Source organism: Diabrotica virgifera, chromosome 5 (assembly GCF_917563875.1).
Source record: "Diabrotica virgifera virgifera chromosome 5, PGI_DIABVI_V3a".
Taxonomy (NCBI): domain Eukaryota; kingdom Metazoa; phylum Arthropoda; class Insecta; order Coleoptera; family Chrysomelidae; genus Diabrotica; species Diabrotica virgifera.
In genome coordinates this window covers 214,637,288-214,655,493 of record NC_065447.1, presented here as the reverse complement: position 1 = coordinate 214,655,493, position 18,206 = coordinate 214,637,288, and the positions used below count along the sequence as shown (strand labels likewise).

Below are 18,206 nucleotides of genomic sequence, written 5' to 3'. Positions count from 1 at the left end.
CAGAAAAAAAAATGAATATAGTTTCTGTCCTTGTGGGATCGGTACTCACCGGAGGGACCGCAGACGTTCGGATACAATTAGCGTCTCTTTGCAAAAACAATGACGTCGACTTTGCAAAGTAACAAGGCACTTACTCAACACACACACTACACATGACACTAGGTACCTAACTGTTCAAAATTACCGTACCTACCATGCCAATGGCCATTAGTTGTCGAGGCATTAGCTAAACAAAAAAAAAAAAATTTGTTTTATTTTTATATTATATTATAAAAAAAATCGTTAAAAGTATAAAACCTTGAAAAACCATAATCTCTTTAAAAAAAGTCGTACAACGTTATACAGTAGACCATTTTAAAGGTAATTGATTTCTATTCCTATTACGTGTACCATTGCATATACCTAAAGTTACGTAGAAAAAAGTTACAGAACAATATTCGCGAAATAACAAGGAAAATTGCCCAAAATTGCTGTGAGTGGCGAAATTTAAAAAATCATATTTCGAAAACTGTAAATCCTAATGACCTATACCAAACATCATTTTAAAGAGAAAATGTATAAGTTTTTTTTCTGTGAAGCAATGTCTATACCTATATCCCCGTGGACAAAAGTTATGGGACAAAAAACAAAATTTCTTTCTTTTGGGTTTGTTTGTGCTTTTTCTTTTGAATATATTTTTATAAAAAAAAGTATCTTTGACTTTAAAAAGTTATATTTAGATAGGAAATTTAACCAGGAACAATTTTTATGTAGACGTATTTGTACCAAAAGTGCATAGAACTCACCCTAATGTAACCGCCCAGGGACTAATTCACCCATTTCTCAAAAACGCACCCCTTTAAATGGTAGCACTCCGCGGTTTTTTCATATATAGATGTCCATTGACTATATCAAATAATAAAACCTCGTTAACGTTGTAGTTCCTTTTAGCTATCTTATTTTGAATATAATCAATTCGCGGTGTGCAAGTACTTGGAAAGGGAAACGAGAAACGACCGTGCGCGAGTCGCGGAGAAATATTGCAACTATCTTAAATAATTCATATTGTCAATTGAAATTGTCAAATTGACGTATATTTCATACCTTCTGTCATTGACTTAGAAAAATTATATATTGCTCCACAATATTGATATGATATGCAATTATTATATAAAGGTAAATTTAATTAATTGTATTTTGCTTGCAATACTGCATTTTAATAACGGATTTTATTTACTACATACAATTGTTTACGTTTGCTAAACATAACCTGCATCTTATTTTTTTCTTCTTATTATTTTTTTGGACTATGGTCTTGACAATTATCCAGCAACCAGGACTAATATAATTGGCCAATATAATTAAAAGTGCGAATAAAAGTACAGAGCGTAGAAATAGAGGTCGCTTTGCCGAACTTGCACGGTCCCAATAGCCTACTAATGAAATAAAAAATTTTAGTAGTTCCAAAATGACAGAAAATCTAGCCATCGGATAAAAAAGTTTATTTAAAGAAAGTGTATTTTTTTGTTCTTCTTAATGGCGGTACAGGCTCGTTTTTTTAATTTTGTATTTAATTACAGAGTAATTTCCACATATTAATATATTTTTCAAATTGGGCTCTGTACCGCCATTCTTTATTATATTACGAATACGTGTGCCAAAGCCAAATATCTCGAAAAAATATTCAAAATTACAGCCGCAATCTTTGAAAGCGTTTTGGCTACCTGTTGATCGCTACTGTATCACCTTAAGAGGTTAAGCATATTGTACAGAATGATTTGTTAGTGTACTCTAACGTGAACCCTTATTATTTTGTAAACGGCTCCTTGGTTTTCAGTTGTTGAAAATGAAAACTGTAACGAAAATATGACTCGACGGTAAGATATTTTGAAATTCGCTCTTCATCATCATCATCATAGTCATTAACATCTTAGCAGATGTGTTGTGGTTCACCATTGAGCTTCAGCAGCTCTGATAGTTTGATTAATGATATTTCTCTACTAGTCGCAGTTATCTGTTATATGTACTGCCTCAGTATACTGTTTGTTGAGAAGCTTTTTTTGTAATGCCTGCCCCTCGCTGTGGAGAACTGCTGCTTTGGCGTTGACTTCCTTGGACCTTCCTTGGACTAGCAACCGCTCCATTTTGTGATCGCTTCGATGGATATAAAGTTCTTTGGTCATAATTCGAGGTTGAACTGTACTAGAGATATGTCGATTGGGTTTGATTTCATCAAGAAACGAGACATTCATGGAATTCGAAGCAGTTGATCCATGTCCATATTTCAAAAGCGTCTATGCGTGGTCTGATTCTTTGACTGTCCATACCTCGCATGCATAGTATAATATGGAAAAGATCAGAATTAAAACGAGTCTCTTCTTGTTTCTCATAGTAATGTGACGATCACGTCATACCTCGTTTAGTTCAGTCCTGGATGTTCTTGCTAGTTTTATGCGTCTGCGAATTTCGGGTTTACAACTGCCTGTGTCTTGTGTTGTTAACTTAACCTCCAAGATATATCATAGAGAATCTACCCCGCAATAGTTCGGGTTTGTTGGCAAGTGTTGTTGGCCATCAATAACTATGATTTTGGTTTTGTTGCAGTTAACCATGAGTCCAGACTTAGCACTTTCTACCTCAACTTTTTTCATAATTTCTTCTGGAGCCTGCGAAACGCAAATTATATATCTTGACACCTCCTAGGTTGACTCCTAACCATACAAAATTCTGTGCATTATGAACGATGTATAGATGTTAAATAAGAAGGGGGATAAAACGCATCCTTAGCGTACTCCCTTCTCCAAAGTGCATTTGTCAGATAAGCATCCCTCCATTGGAATATATGCCAGGTTATCTTGATACCAGTTTTCTAATAAGGTAAGGTAAGTCAAGTGTTTAGATATAACCACTGTGGTCAGTATGTTCCATAGTTTGTCCCATCTAACATTACCAAAGACCTTTGTATAATCAACAAAACATAAATATCGGGATCTGATATTCTCTAGCTTTTTCTGTGATGTATGTTACATTAAGAATTTATTCTCTAGTACCTCTGCCTCTTTTTTCTTCCTTTCTCTTTACAAATCCAGCCTGCTCAGGTGCTATTTGACGACTTATGACGTTTTCTAGACGACGTTGCAGGATGTAGAAGATCATTTACTGGAGTGTAGCATTACAGCTATACGCTCTGAGCTTCGCTGGTGTCGCTCCTAGCGGTTACTAATTCAACTTTCACCGGTAATTTTTAAATTTATTATTTAATTGTTATCGCTTAATATTTACAACGCAATAAAGTAATTAAATTGTAATCGATTTTTTTTAAGATTTTGCTAATCATTTTGACGTTCTATTGATAAAATATGAATTTCTTACTTCGGATAATTTCACAATTATCGTGTAGATGGCACTAAGATTAATTGATTAATTTATAAATACATATTACGGAACATTAAAAAAACTTAAGTTCAGTATTTAAAACGTAAGTATATTTAAGGTAAAAATATATACCACAGCTTTGACCAACTATTATTTTTTATAATTAAAGTTTTTTAATTTTATTTTTAAATTAATCACTTTGACATTTATGTCAAATTTCCGGTAAACGTTTACAAACTTGCCACTACTGGCGCTCGCGAATTTTTAAATATCCCCTCTAGGTACCAGCTCACAGCGTATAGTGTTTTTACTACAAAAGCAAGTATATTTTGACGTATGAGCACTGTCAAAACATTAGAATGTGACTTTTCATCATGGCCACGTTTATGTCATTACTTGTCAGAGATATTTTTCTTTGTTTTTGTTTACTACAAAAATAATATCTTTAATTATTTATTCTAATTAATGATGTCAATTGGTTTGGATTACTTGCCGAAATATATTAATTAGCAACAATATTATCATAGTGTAGGTATAATCATTAAAATAGATTATTTCACAGCTCACAGCATAATTGACCGCAACCAGCAACACTGAACTGTCATTTGTGGTTGAATTGAATGTTGAGTAGTGAAGTAGTGTAAGAATGTCTAAAATATTTAACTAAAATTATTATTTTTTGGAATATTGAACTTAAATAATTGTTTTAGAAAATTTATAATATTGATAATAGTAAATGTTTTTGGTTATTTAATTAATATAATTCTAAAATTCTCAATTGTAATCGCGATTACGTTTTTTTTTATTAAAATACCATGTGGACACTTATACGAGATCGGGCAGTTTCGTGTTGGTGTCGTATTTTAGCTGTGCTACACAAATTTCAATTCTAGAGTTGATGTTATGGAATATCATTATTTTCGTTAACATTAACAAATATTTTGGCATATGATTAATATATTTCGGCAATTGATGAAATCCGATTGACACCATTAATTAGAATAAAGAATTATAGATATTATTTTTATAGTAAACAAAAACAAAGAAAAATATCTGACAAGTAATGACATTAACGTGGCCATGATGAAAAGTCACATTCTAATGTTTTGACTATTATAGTATATAATGTTTATAGAATAAAAATACTATAGTAGTCTATGTTGTTACAAAATTATTTTTTGAGGAGCATTCAGCTCTCCAAACATTGAGGAAAATTCCATTGTTTTAAAATGCCTAAAATGAAAAGTTTCGTGTATTTATCACCCTTAAACATATTTTCATAAATATTCGCGAATATAACTACTTATAATAAACAACAATGTATTAATATGAACCCAAATCAGATTTTTTAAAGAGAAATAAAGAAAGTTTATAAAACACGCATCTAAGAGTTTTCTGTGTCGATATGGACAATCAATTATACATCTAAAAGCAATACATTGTTGCATGTTTTTCTAATATTAACGCATTTGCATATAAAAGGTGTTTTTAATATATTATTTAACGTTGTACAGGTAATTACTGGTTTTTTAATTACATTTTTTATGTAGCAGTATCGTGCGAACAACATTAGAATTATTATACATTCTCTGTTTCTTGGTAATTTGTATAAAACAATACTTGATTTATTGTTGTCGCGAATTCAAGGTGAATCAAGAATAAATAGATATAAATCAGAAACATAAAATTCTGAAATAATAAATATTATAACCACGGTGATTTTTTTTAAACGCAAATGAGGTTGCTCATTTGTATTTCTACGTAATTATGCAATTCTGCCTACGTAAATGCGGCTTTTTTCAATGCGTTTTCTTATTTCATTGTTTATATGTTTCAGCGCATATTCAACACATATTTTGTTCTCCCTGTTATAAGCCGTTGCTCGTAACTCTTTTTCATTCATCAGTACCGTATCGTCTGCATATCTGAGATTCTTCTTCTTCTTCTTCTTCTTTTTTTTTATATAGACATTACTCTGTCTGTTTTTCAATGTGCCTCCAGTAAGTTGTCAGTCCATCTTTTTCGTGGTCTTCCCACTGATCGTCTTCCTATTGGGGAACCGTCTCTCGCCGTCCTTACTACTCTATTTGTTGTCATTCGGCTTATGTGGTCGTTCCATTCTACTCTTCTGCTTTTCACCCAGTTATTAATGTTGTCCACCTTGCATCTCCTTCGTATATCTGAACTTCTAGCTCTATCCCACATCGTCTTACCATCGATTTTTCGCAATGTTTTCATCTCTGCTGTTTCTAGCATTCTTTTTGTCCTTTCTGTATCAGGTCGTGTTTCTGCCGCGTATGTCATTATTGGTCTGATGACTGTTTTGTAAATTCTGGCTTTCACTTCTTTTCCGATGTTTTTATTTCTCCATATTGTTTCATTCAGGCAACCTGCGGCTCTGTTTGCTTTATTCACCTGATCTTCCACTTCTGTTTCGAGCTTTCCGTAGCTGCATAGTGTGATGCCTAGATATTTAAACTCCATGACTTGTTCTATTATTTGACCCTCCAGCTCTAATTTACACCTTATTAGATCTGCTGTTATAACCATGCATTTAGTATTTTTTGGGGAAATTAACATGTTAAATTTTCTAGCGGTTATACTAAATTCGTGCAGCATACGTTGTAAATCATCTTCACTTTGAGAGATTAGTATTGCGTCGTCTGCATAGCAGATTATTTTAAGTTGTTTTTCTCCCGTTTGGTATCCTTTTTTTGTTCTTACTTTTTTTATTATTTCGTCCATGATCAGGTTGAACAACAGAGGACTCAGGGAATCTCCCTGTCTTATCTCATTTCCAGCTTCAGTTGGGTCAGTTAATTCATCATCTACTTTTACTTTTATTGTGTTGTTCTGGTAGATATTTTCGATCGTTTTAATTATTCCTAGAGGTACCTCTCTTGCGTACAATAAATGGATAACGTCCTTTAATTTGACCCTGTCGAATGCCTTCTTAAGGGCCACGAAACATAAGTATGCCGGTTTGTTGTATTCTAACGATTTTTCTTGAATCTGCCTCATTATAAATATAGCGTCGGTGCATGATCTTCCCGACCTAAAACCTTGTTGTTCTTCTGCTAATGTCATAATTTTATTCAGTTTGTTTGTTATCACTTTGGTCGTTAATTTTCGTGTTGTGTTTAATAAATTAATTCCTCTGTAATTCTCCGGGTCCGATTTTTCTCCCTTTTTGAAGAGAGGTATTAGGATGCTTGATCTCCATTCTTGTGGTATTCTATTTTGTTCTATTATTTTTTGGATTAGTTTTAATAATTGTTTGGTCAGGTCTTGTCCTCCATACTTTAGGAGTTCATTCGATATTCTGTCCTCTCCTGGTGATTTTCTATTTTTTAATTTCCTTAATGCTTCCGTTACATCTGCTTCTTCAATATTTGTTTCTTCGTTTGTTGTCACTTCAGGTGTTGGTGGTTCGTTATCGTTATCTTTAGCAAACAGATATCGAAAATAGTCTGCCCAAGATATCTGAGAATATCTGAGATTGTTGACATTAATTCTGTTGTTTTTAATACCTACATCCACGTAAGGCTTCTTTGAAAATAAATTCGGAGTAGATATTAAATAGTAGAGGCGATTAAATACACCGTTGTCTCACTCCACGTCGCGCGTCGTACTTCCACTGCTTTCGTCGTGTTCTGACCAATTCATATGTTTGCACATTGATGCCGATACAAACTTTTGATAATATGGAGACCTTAGTTATCAATTCCCACCTGTTGCAAGACACCTATCAATTTGTCCTGGATGAGCCAGTCAAGGGCTTTTTCTAAGTCAACAAAACACATACATACCGGTTGTTCTGTATCCCTACCTCTTTGAAAAGAGCTGTTGACCACAATAAAAACAGCAAAAATCAAATACCTCGGTCACATCATGAGGAACAGCGAGAGGTATAAACTGCTGCAACTAATCAGGGAAAAGTAGAAGAAAACGAGGACCAGGAAGACGAAGGGTTTCCTGGCTGAAAAATCTACGTGGTTCGTACGTATAAGTGGTTCAACACAACAACCACAAATATGTTCAGAGCAGCAATGTGCAAAGAAGAGATTGCCATGATGCTCGCCAACATCCGAAACGTATAGGCACTACAAAAAGAAGACCTCTTTGAACCATGACTTGCAAACTGAATAATGCTTCTCTGATTTCAAGGTTGTTATTAAAACTAAACTGTGTTTCGCTTCGAATAATATAAGATTTTTTGTAGAGAATTAAATTTGCTAAATAAAATAAAACCAAAAAAAATCTTAAAAAATGGAAAATTTTCGATTTTTTTTACTTTTGACTATATATTATATTTAAATAGTATATAAGATATGGCGAAAAAACTGAAAAATGGAAAAATTTACCCTAATCTCAAAAACGCAAGGACTATTTGGTAACACTCTTCGATTTTTTTTGCAGCCTATTTCCATGACTATCAATATATTATACTCGATTACAAACGAGAAACATTGCCTCTGTCATGACTACTTTCGATTAAAAAGGGTGCCAACAAATATGTGTTTGCAATCATGTCAATAAATTGCAAAAAGGACTATTCTTTTTTGCAATTTTTGCTGCTGGAATTCGCCTTGAACAATAATCAAGTATTGCATTTAAAATTATTTATACATTTTTGTAGAACACTTTGTGTAAATTCATGTATTTGTTAATTATGTACCGAATAAGTCTCAAAATTTAACAGACAATACAAAAATGGTTCATTTTAAACTAGCCAATATTTGAATTGTTTCCATGCTCCGTTCTATCAAAATTGCAGCAACGTACTTTCAGGTTCTACGCGAGCTAAATATCTACTTGAGGCTCACATGAAATAGACGTCGATTTGTTGTATAAACTCAAGAGTTACAACTTTTAAAATGTGTCATATTTTTATGACAGCCATAGACCATTTCTATGATACCATGTTTGTATTTGTTGATTCTGTGAATTAAAAAGTAGCATTAATGCATCTTAAGCTTTAGCTCACAGGTTTTGATACTTATGTAGTACTCTTGGTTGAAAATATATGCCACCTGTTGTTCCATTAACATTGGGATTAAAGCAATGACAAATGAAGATTGACATTTCAATGGACAATACATTTACTTTGACGTTTTCTACTTCAGAAACCGAAACGCCAAAGTAAATGTATTTTAAATTAAAATTGTGAATATTTCCCAATAAAAATAGTACATAACTATTTAGCCTATTGTAAACTGAAATTGTTACTTTCTTTAACTTAATTTTTAATTTAAATTTTTTGTTTGAGAAATAAAATGTGTTCAAACGATATACGTAGGTGACGATATTTTTGTTGTCCGTATAATAATCACAAAAATGTTGAAATCTTCTTAAATCACATGATAATGTATAACATTGCTCCATATTCCATTTTGGAACAACATATATGGTGAGTTTTATATGGTGAGTTTTGTTTGATTATTACAACACTATAGCCCGTATTCCAATAATCATGTGGTAAATTCTTAATACCTACCTATCTATATCACAATAATACTCTTCTTCTAAAATCTACAAGTGAGATACTTTATAATTTATTATTGTATTAATTATAAGTTAAATATTGTACATAGGATGTATGTTTGTAAATAAATATATTCATTGATAAGCGATGAAATACAAAATTTTCAATAGAATAAAAAGTGAAAGTTGACATTTGTTTTCCTTACGACCTACATTGGATGTTTACAGTTTACGTGCTTTACCCACTGACATCAAATTAAGATAGAACTGACATACGTAAAACTACTGTGATGTCAGTAGTTTTTTGAGGTTATATTTTCAAAGTTATGCCCATAGACATATAATACCTAGACTGCGCGCTCCAATCTATAACTTTTACCCAGTGCGCCAGAGAAAAGTGTTTGTATTTAGGGTAGGCATATATTTCTAATCGACGGGGATTATCCAATGACGTTGAGTTTATCGACCACGTGACGTTATTGCTGCCGCCGATTTGATAAAACCCTCCGATTAGAAAGAAATGGTTTCCCTGCTGTGAATCCTGCTTGCTCTTCACCGATTTTACCTTCTATACTTTTCTCTATTTTGTTCCTGAGGATCCTGACAGTCTTCCCATTGCAGCTGTGACGCATATTCCCTTGTAGTTTTCGCGTTCTTTTCTGTTCCCTTTTTATATATCAATATTAGGTAGGCTTCCTTCCATTTTTTAGGGATATCCTCTCCATTTATTGTTCTTTCCATGATTCGGCATATCATTCTTATTAATTCCTCTGTTCCGTATTTGATTAGTTCCGTCTCAATTCCTTCTGGTAGTCCAGCTTTATTGTTCTTCATGAATTTATTGCTTGTTTCATCTCTTTGTCTGTTATGACTATTATTTCTTCTTCCTCTGTGATCATTGTTTTTTGTTCGTCTCCATCAATGCTGAATTCTGGTCTTTGTTCTATCAGTAGATTGATATAGTACTATTCCCACTCGTCGTCCTGTATCATTGATTAATAAGTACAGGAGGAATATTTATAATCAATGCCTGTATGTATTGTATAAAAGTTTTCTCTTTGATGTTAGTTCGTAATGATTTCACAATTTTCCAGGCTTCTGAGCTTCTTGTTCCTCCCATATTCTGCTATATACTTCTCCATAACCTTTCCCATTGTTCATTTTTTCTTTTGTTATAATGGCCCGAACTTCTCTGTTCTTATCTCTATTTTTCCGGAGGTCTTGTGGATATTTTTTACTTAAGTGTTTATGGTATAATTCCTTTTTTTTTTCTATTTTCTCTAAGGTGTCTTCATGGAATTCCCATGTGTAATTTTTATCGCTTGTATTTTCTATTCCTCCTAGCTCTTCCAGATAAAGAGATGCCTACCCTAAATACAAACGATTTTCTCTGTCGCACGGGTGAAACATTTAGATTGCAACACGCAGTCTAGGTAGATGTCTATGGTTATGTCAAATTAGTTATTTCCGGTATCTTTGAATACGAATGCAAGAGGGAGCTAGTGTATTATTTGGAAAATTGTTTACTCTCGAAAAAAATTTAAAATTAGTCTATTTTACTTTGTCGTCAGTGATTAATTTTGAGGCTGTGGACATTCAGTGCTTATAACTTATACTTACTTTCTGTATAATCATTTATTTATTTAATTTTTAATTTTATAATATATATTTCATATTAATTTAATAATATTTTCATTATTTTGCTTTTGTACTACTGCTAGAGCTCTCATTCATAATTCTCTATACTTACAATATTTTGTTAAAACTATTATAAAATACGGCACAGGTAATAATTGGTGTACTTAGCCTTTTAAACTGAATACTACTTATCTCTCGGTATGATGTTTTTGTACCGGCTCGAAAACCTATTTAGCGTCATTCGACAAATCGAGACGCATGCAGTAACTTTGCGGTATAAAGTAATATACCTACATAAAATACATACATAATACATTTTTTATGATATATTTTTATAACAACTTATGAACGACCAGATCGATGTGACTAATTTTGATTTTAAAATACTTGTATAATAGACCAGGGCGCATCTGTAAAAATATTAGTACATTTGGACGTTGAGGGGCGACTCATATTTTTTTGCAGAAATTGCTTGAAAATAACTCATATAATAATATTTGAGTTATCCTCCCACTCAAAAAGGTCCGGAACATTGTTTAAATAATCAAAATGTCAAAAAATGAAGGAAAAATTCGAATTTTTTCTTCGTTTTTTGATTATAACTTTGAAAGTATTCATTTCTGAGAAAAGTTGTACTGACATAAAAGTTGCGCAATTAAATTTCCTACAATATAAAATTCGTTACAAATTTTAAAAATTGTCAACCTCGTTGCAAAATAGCAATAATTGCGAAAAAACGATAAAAAAAACAAGTATTCGCAATTTACGTTTTTCAACCATTTATGCTACACTTAGGACCTTCAATTTAGGACAATGATATAAGAAACCAATACTGTGAATTTCATTAAGATCGGTTGAATAGATTTTGCAAAATAAATTTTGCAATCCAGCTTTTGCAAAAAAAATTCATTTTTTCAAAATCTTGCAGGACTGAATATAAAGCAGACAGCAAGTTTAATTTTTTTTACTTATAGAAGAATACCGTACCTTTCATATTGTAACAATAACGAGCGTTCGGGTATTTATTTACGACTTTATTATTTATCTATACAAGTTTACTTTACAAACTTTAGCTTAAGACTAAACTCTATTCACAAAAATTATGCCTTATATATCCTAGTCGTTATTCTCGATCATTCCGGGCTAAGCCAGCTCTCCGACTATCGTGTGACCTTCCAACAACCGCGCATCGGTTCCACGTATAGCGTGCTTCGATCTAGACTTTTCTCGGCTTACGCCTTGCGGCCGGTGACTCATTGTTTTGCTACAATATGCAATTTGCAAAATTAAAATCGGTTAACCACTACGGCGTCAGGAATTTTTTTTAAATACACATTTTTTTTGGTGCTACACGCAGGACAGCGGATAGTTTGCTCTGATTGGGCATTCCAATGACCTTTGTTAATGATTGACAAATTTTAATTTTTAGTTTAATTTCGATATAAATAAATAAATTTGTTTATTGCAAAATAAAAACACATGCTCTGTCCTTTGAAATAACACTTTTTTTTGACAAAAACTTTCTTTGTTCATATATTTTAAGTTATAGAATAAAAGTTTATTATTTTTAAACATATGCAAGTGTTTAAACAATATTTCACAAACAATAATCAAATTAGTTTAATTTTTTTAGAATTAAAATATTAAAATACAACAAAATATAGTGTAAGAAAATAATATATTAGATAAAGATTGGAAGAAATTTTGGCGGAAATCAACTTGTGTGAATCGAACACCGCTGTCCTGCGCGTAGCACCAAAAATTAATGTTTATTTAAAAAAATTCCTGAGGCCGTGGTAGTTAATGGATTTTAATTTTAAAAATTGCAAATGAAAGGTACGGTATTCTTCCATACGTAAAACAAATTTCAACTTGCTATCTGCTTTATTTTCAGTCCTGCAACATTTTGAAAAATTCTTTAATTCTTTTTGCGAAAGCTGGATTGCAAAATTTATTTTGCAAAATCTATTGCACCGATATTATTGAAATTTACAGTATTGTTTTACTATATTACATAGTTTTTTTGGGTAAAATATGAAGGGCCTAAGTGTAGCATAAATGGTTGAAAAACGTAAAATGCAAATACTTGTTTTTTTATGGTTTTTTGTTTTTTTATGGTAGGAAATTTAATTACGCAACTTTTATGTGAGTACAACTTTTCTCGAAAGTGAATACTTTGAAAGTTATAATCAAAAAACGAAGAAAATAATCGAATTTTTCCTTAATTTTTTTACATTTTGATTATTTAAACAATGTTCCGGACATTTTTGAGCGGGAGGATAACCCAATCATTATTATAGGAGTTAATTCCACGAAATTTCTGCAAAAAAATATGAGTCACCTCTCAACGTCCATCTCAAAACAGGTGCAGGACTATAAAATAAAATCAAATAAAATAAAATTGTAAGCCAGTTTTTATTTGTTATTTTATAATAGTTTAAAAATATATATTGTCTGCCAAATAATATTTTCAATTTAATAATTATTGTCAAAAGCTTTTATTAAAAAGTTAACAAGTTTAATTTATTAAATTATTGATTGACATAACACTACAAATTTTAAACAGTAAAATTTTCATTATTTTTACTATATATTAACAAAATATATTGATATCAATTTTCTACAAATTATTTTATTTATTCGCAAGAAAGAAAATGTGTCTTAAACTTAATTATTCATATTTTTGAATAAATACTGTTACAATCTCGCTAAAAGGACTTTGTGGTCTCTGTAAAAATAGTACTTAATATTATTAGTCAGGGAATAAAGCACAAAAATTGGCGTGGCCAACGATTTTCCTCAAAGTAAATATGGATTTCAATACGGTTTTGGGCATTAGATTGGTAATAATCTCTATAAACTTTGTGACCGTACGGGATCATGAAGCAATGAAAAACTTCATTTGTGTCCACGATACAAATGATTTCAGTTTTGTTACTCGGGGGGTCGCTGATCACGAATATGAATACTGCAAAAGCCTCCAGGGTATCTGGTGCCCAGTAAGGATTATACAACGCCTTTCTCTGGAGTTTTCTTAAAATTCGTTGTCTATAATTAGCTAAAACTCGTTACCTGGAGGGTTTTTGAAGTCGCTGAACACGAATTTATACGTAAATACAAGAATACCTCTTCTATGAGTACCGTGCATGTGTAGCTTCCATGACAATTTTCCGATATCTTTCTCGATCTTGCGCGGCATGTAACAATTCATCTGCTGATAAGCCAGTCCATTGACGAAGGTTTCGGAGCCATTAATATTTCTTCCTACCAATTCCACTTTTTCCGTCGATCTTTCCGTTGTGTATTAATAGCAGTATCCAGTATCTGCTGCCTCTCATTATATGCCCCAGATATTCAAGTTTTTTCTTTTTTATCATCGTCATCAAGTCACCTTCGCCTTCACCTATTCTGTGTAAGACTTCTGTTTGAAATGCATTCAACTTATGATATTTTGAGCATTCTACGATATTACCAGAGAAGATCAGTGGGCCGTCCCAGAAAAAGATGGAAGGATGATGTTGAAATCGATCTATCTAGGATTGGAGTACAACAATGGCAAATCGAAGCGCAAGATCGCAGACGATGGAGGGCCATAGTGGATGCGGCGAAGACTCACCCCGAGTTGTAAAGCCAGTCAAGAAGAAGAAGACGATATTACCAAATCTCGAAGGCATCTAATTTGTTCATTATATTAACCTTCATGATCCAGGTTTCACATCCATATAGTATACAGTTATGAGCGCGCTAATAACGAAAATATCGAAAAAAAAATGGAAAACATAATACATTGTGAAGTAAAAAGAGATGAAACTAGTAGAGGTGGAAATTATCGATATAAACAAATAAATTAACATTAAATTACATAGTTTTCCACCTTTAGACGTATCGGAGAAATATGACAACTGTCACTGTGACAGGAGAACTTTATAAAATACTGCTGTCACAGACGTCTAAAGGTGGTAATGTAAGGTAATGTTAATTTATACATTTATATGGATAATTTCCACCTCTACAAGTTTCATCTTTTTTATCTCACAACTTAATATGTTTTCCATCTTTTGCGTTATTTTGCCGGTTATTAGCGCGCTAATCACTGTATAGTAGTAATACAAGAATACAAGTAAATTATCTGTAGCTTTTGAGCCCACGTATTAATAGCTAATAGATGCCTATTAACAAATTTTAAAACGTAAAGAGTTTAATGATATCAGTATATTTTTATCAATACATTTTCGATTTCATTTCATTGTAACAAACTAATGCTTTAATGTAACTATACTCTGGGCTAATTAGCAAAATACAAGGAAAAGTTATTTACCAGCAATTTTATTGCTGGAATCGGATCTTATTATTGTATGTATTAATAATATGGGTATGCAAAGTGCGCAGATAATGTGCTACTTTTTTTATAAACAAAATGGCGCCCGAAAATCGTGTTTTTTTCAATTTTTGTTCTATAACTCCCAAGATTTTAACTTTACACCAAAAATACCCAAATAAAAATTCACCGCAATTAAATTATGCATAGAGACGTGTTTTTCCCGATTCACTTCGACGAAAACTTTCCCCGGAAAAAGCGGGTTTTTCCAACAAAATCTTTAATTTTCAACCAAACTTTCAGATAAGTAATTGTCAATCCATAATTAAATAACTTGGTAATATAAAAGCCCTTTTCGTATAGATTATAATTCCAGAAGCCAATGGAAATTGAATGAACAGTTTAGCAACAATTGAATTGGTAATTAAAAATTTACGGTCACTATAATAACGACAATAATTATGATGCATAAGAATAACTATGATTTTTTCATAAAAAGACACTATACCTATCTAATGTACTTTACAGAATTAAAATTGGACTATTTAAGCGGCCTCAGGAATATTTTAAAATTATAAACAATTTTTTGGCTTATAAACAAATAGAATATCTCGGAAAATATTAAACAAAATTAAATTGTGAAAACGGTATTCGAAAAGCAGCGGCAGGACGCTGCTTTTAAAAGAAAAAACGTTTAATTGTGACGAGTGGTTCCTGAGATACAACCGGTCAAAGTTCACCGGAATTTACGGCAAAGATATAAACAATAGGATCATAATTTTCAAAGCATCACCTTTTTATTTTTGTCCTCTTTCTCCACACCAATTTTCATATCTTTAAAATACTCATAACATATATTATTATAATGAAAACTATCGATAATACGTGTGAAAATGACCAAAAATAGCAAAATTCAAATCAAAAATTAGGTTGGAGAAAATGTAACCATCAAAGATCAAAATCGGTATACGTTAAAAAAATGCATTTTCTCGGCTTCTCATGAAGCAATTTCCTTCATTCTTTTTATTGTTCCCTAATAACTCGAGTAGAGCCATCGAACTAACTCATCATTAAATGTCAAACTTGCTTTTGTTTTGTTATAATAGATTAATTTATTTAAAAGAACAGAAAACTACATATTTTTCCAGTTGTAGGCTTTTTTTTAGATAAACTTACTACAAGTATACCTTTTAAAGTTATAAACATAAATATTCTCAAATTGAAGAATCTCAGATGCAGAATCCACCAATTTAATAAGAATTAAAATGGTAAATAGTATTTTAAAACTGAGATTTTTCGTGTTGAAAGTTCTTACTGGTACATCCTTAATCTGCGACTTTTTCAATTAATAAGACAGCAGACGACGAATATAGAAAACGAAAGGGAAACGATCACATTCCGCTTTCATTCGTCTAGGAAAAACGGACAGCAGAAGAACTTTCAGTACTCAAATCCGAGTAAAGGAAATAAAAATAATAAATGATGGTTTTGCTTGTTTTTAAAATATTTTAAAATATTCTCATTTGAAAGCTGTATAAATATTTAAACAATTTTTATTTAAACAAATTAAAATTTTGTGTTATAATAAATAAATTAATTTATTATAACAAAACAAAAGCAAGTTTGACATTTAATAATGCATTAGTTCGATGGCTCTACTCGAGTTACTTGGGAACAAAAAAAGAATGAAGGAAATTGCTCCATGGGAAACCGAGAAAATGCATTTTTTTAACGTATACCGATTTTGAACTTTAAGGGTTACATTTTCTCCAACCTAATTTTTGATTGGAATTTTGCTATTTTTGGCAATTTTCACACTATTATCGATAGTTTTTATTATAATAATATATGTTATGAGTATTTTAAGGATATGAAAATTGGTATGGAAAAAGAGGACAAAAATAAAAAGGTGACGGTTTGGAAATTATGATCCTATTGTTTATATCTTTGCCGTAAATTCCGGTCAACTTTGACCGGTTGTATCTCAGGAACTACTCATCATAATTAAACGTTTTTTCTTTTAAAAGAAGCGTCCTGCCGCTGCTTTTCGAATACCGTTTTTACAATTTAATTTAGTTTAATATTTCCCGAGATATTCTATTTGTTTATAAGCCAAAAAATTCTTTATAATTTTAAAATATTCCTGAGGCCGCTTAAATAGTCCAATTTCAATTCTGTAAAGTACATTAGATTGGTATAGTGTCTTTTTATGAAAAAATCATAGTTATTCTTATGCATCATAATTATTGTCGTCATTATAGCGACCGTAAATTTTTAATTAACAATTCAATTGTTGCTAAACTGTTCATTAAATTTCCATCGACATCTGAAATTATTATCTATACGTAAAGAGCTTTTATATTACCAAGTTATTTAATTATTGATAAACAATTACTTATCTAAAATTTTAATTGAAAATTAAAGATTTTTGTTGGAAAACCCGCATTTTCCGGGAAAAATTTTCGTCGAAGTAAATCGGGTAAAACACGTCTCTATGCAGAATTTAATTACGGTGAATTTGTATTTGGGTGTTTTTGGTGTAAAGTTAAAATCTTTGGAGTTATAGAGCAAAAATTGAAAGAAACACTATTTTCGGGCGCCATTTTGTTTATAAAAAAAGTAGCACACTATCTGCGGACTTTGCATACCTATATTATTAATACATATAATAATAAGATTCGATTCCAGCAATAAAATTGCTGGTAAATAACTTTTCCCAAAAATGGCCTATTCTCCGATAATCAGCCCAGACTACTATCAGAGCTCTACTGTGTACACTTATTATTTTATTTTTCTTTCTTAAACTTACTTTACTTTATTTTTTTTTAAGTTTGCTTTTTTTTTTCTTTTTAATTTACTTTTGTTTCTTTAACCTGCCAGTTCCTTATCCGACCTATCAATGTGGGAAGTGGCGCCCCTAAGAAGAGCCCTACCTCATGGATCGCCGTCAGAGCCCAGCAAGTCCCACAAAAAGAACCATTATGTTCATAAGGCTAACACCATTGGTATCCCATCGGAAGACGATTTGAACGATAGCAAAAACAATAATCCACGCTCGAGACTGAACTTTTTCGAAGGCTTTAAGAATAGTTTGAGAAACAAGCATAAGAGTGATACAGTGGTGTTGGAGACTGCGAAGGAGAATAGCGAGAAGGGTGATATGCACAGGAGGTGGTCGGAAGCTAATCATACGGTAAACAGTTCTGTCTTTAAACAGTTTTAAAGGTAACTAACATGGTATTTGTGCTAAGATATACTTGGTAGTAGATTGGTTTGAATAACAATGTTTTGGTGTCACCATAACAATGTGTGATTACAGCCTGATTAGAGTGCCATATTAATTGTTTACTATACTTCCAATAAAAACAGTTACCATCCTTTTGAAGGACGGTTTTATTTCATGGTTTTCTGT

The 18,206-nt window shown here is 31.8% G+C and overlaps 1 protein-coding gene across 5 annotated transcripts in view; it reads left to right on the top strand.

Moving 5' to 3' along the window:
- LOC126885284 (kalirin) overlaps window positions 1-18,206 on the top strand; it is a 1,143,465-nt gene that overhangs the window by 1,085,748 nt on the left and 39,511 nt on the right. For all 5 annotated transcript variants that reach the window (XR_007698367.1, XM_050651791.1, XM_050651792.1 and 2 more), the window contains one exon: window positions 17,675-17,987. Coding sequence is in view for 4 of the 5 variants with exons in the window: in XM_050651791.1 (XP_050507748.1) it covers window positions 17,675-17,987 (313 nt within the window). In the remaining variant the exon portion in view is untranslated. The remainder of the gene's footprint in view (window positions 1-17,674; window positions 17,988-18,206) is intronic.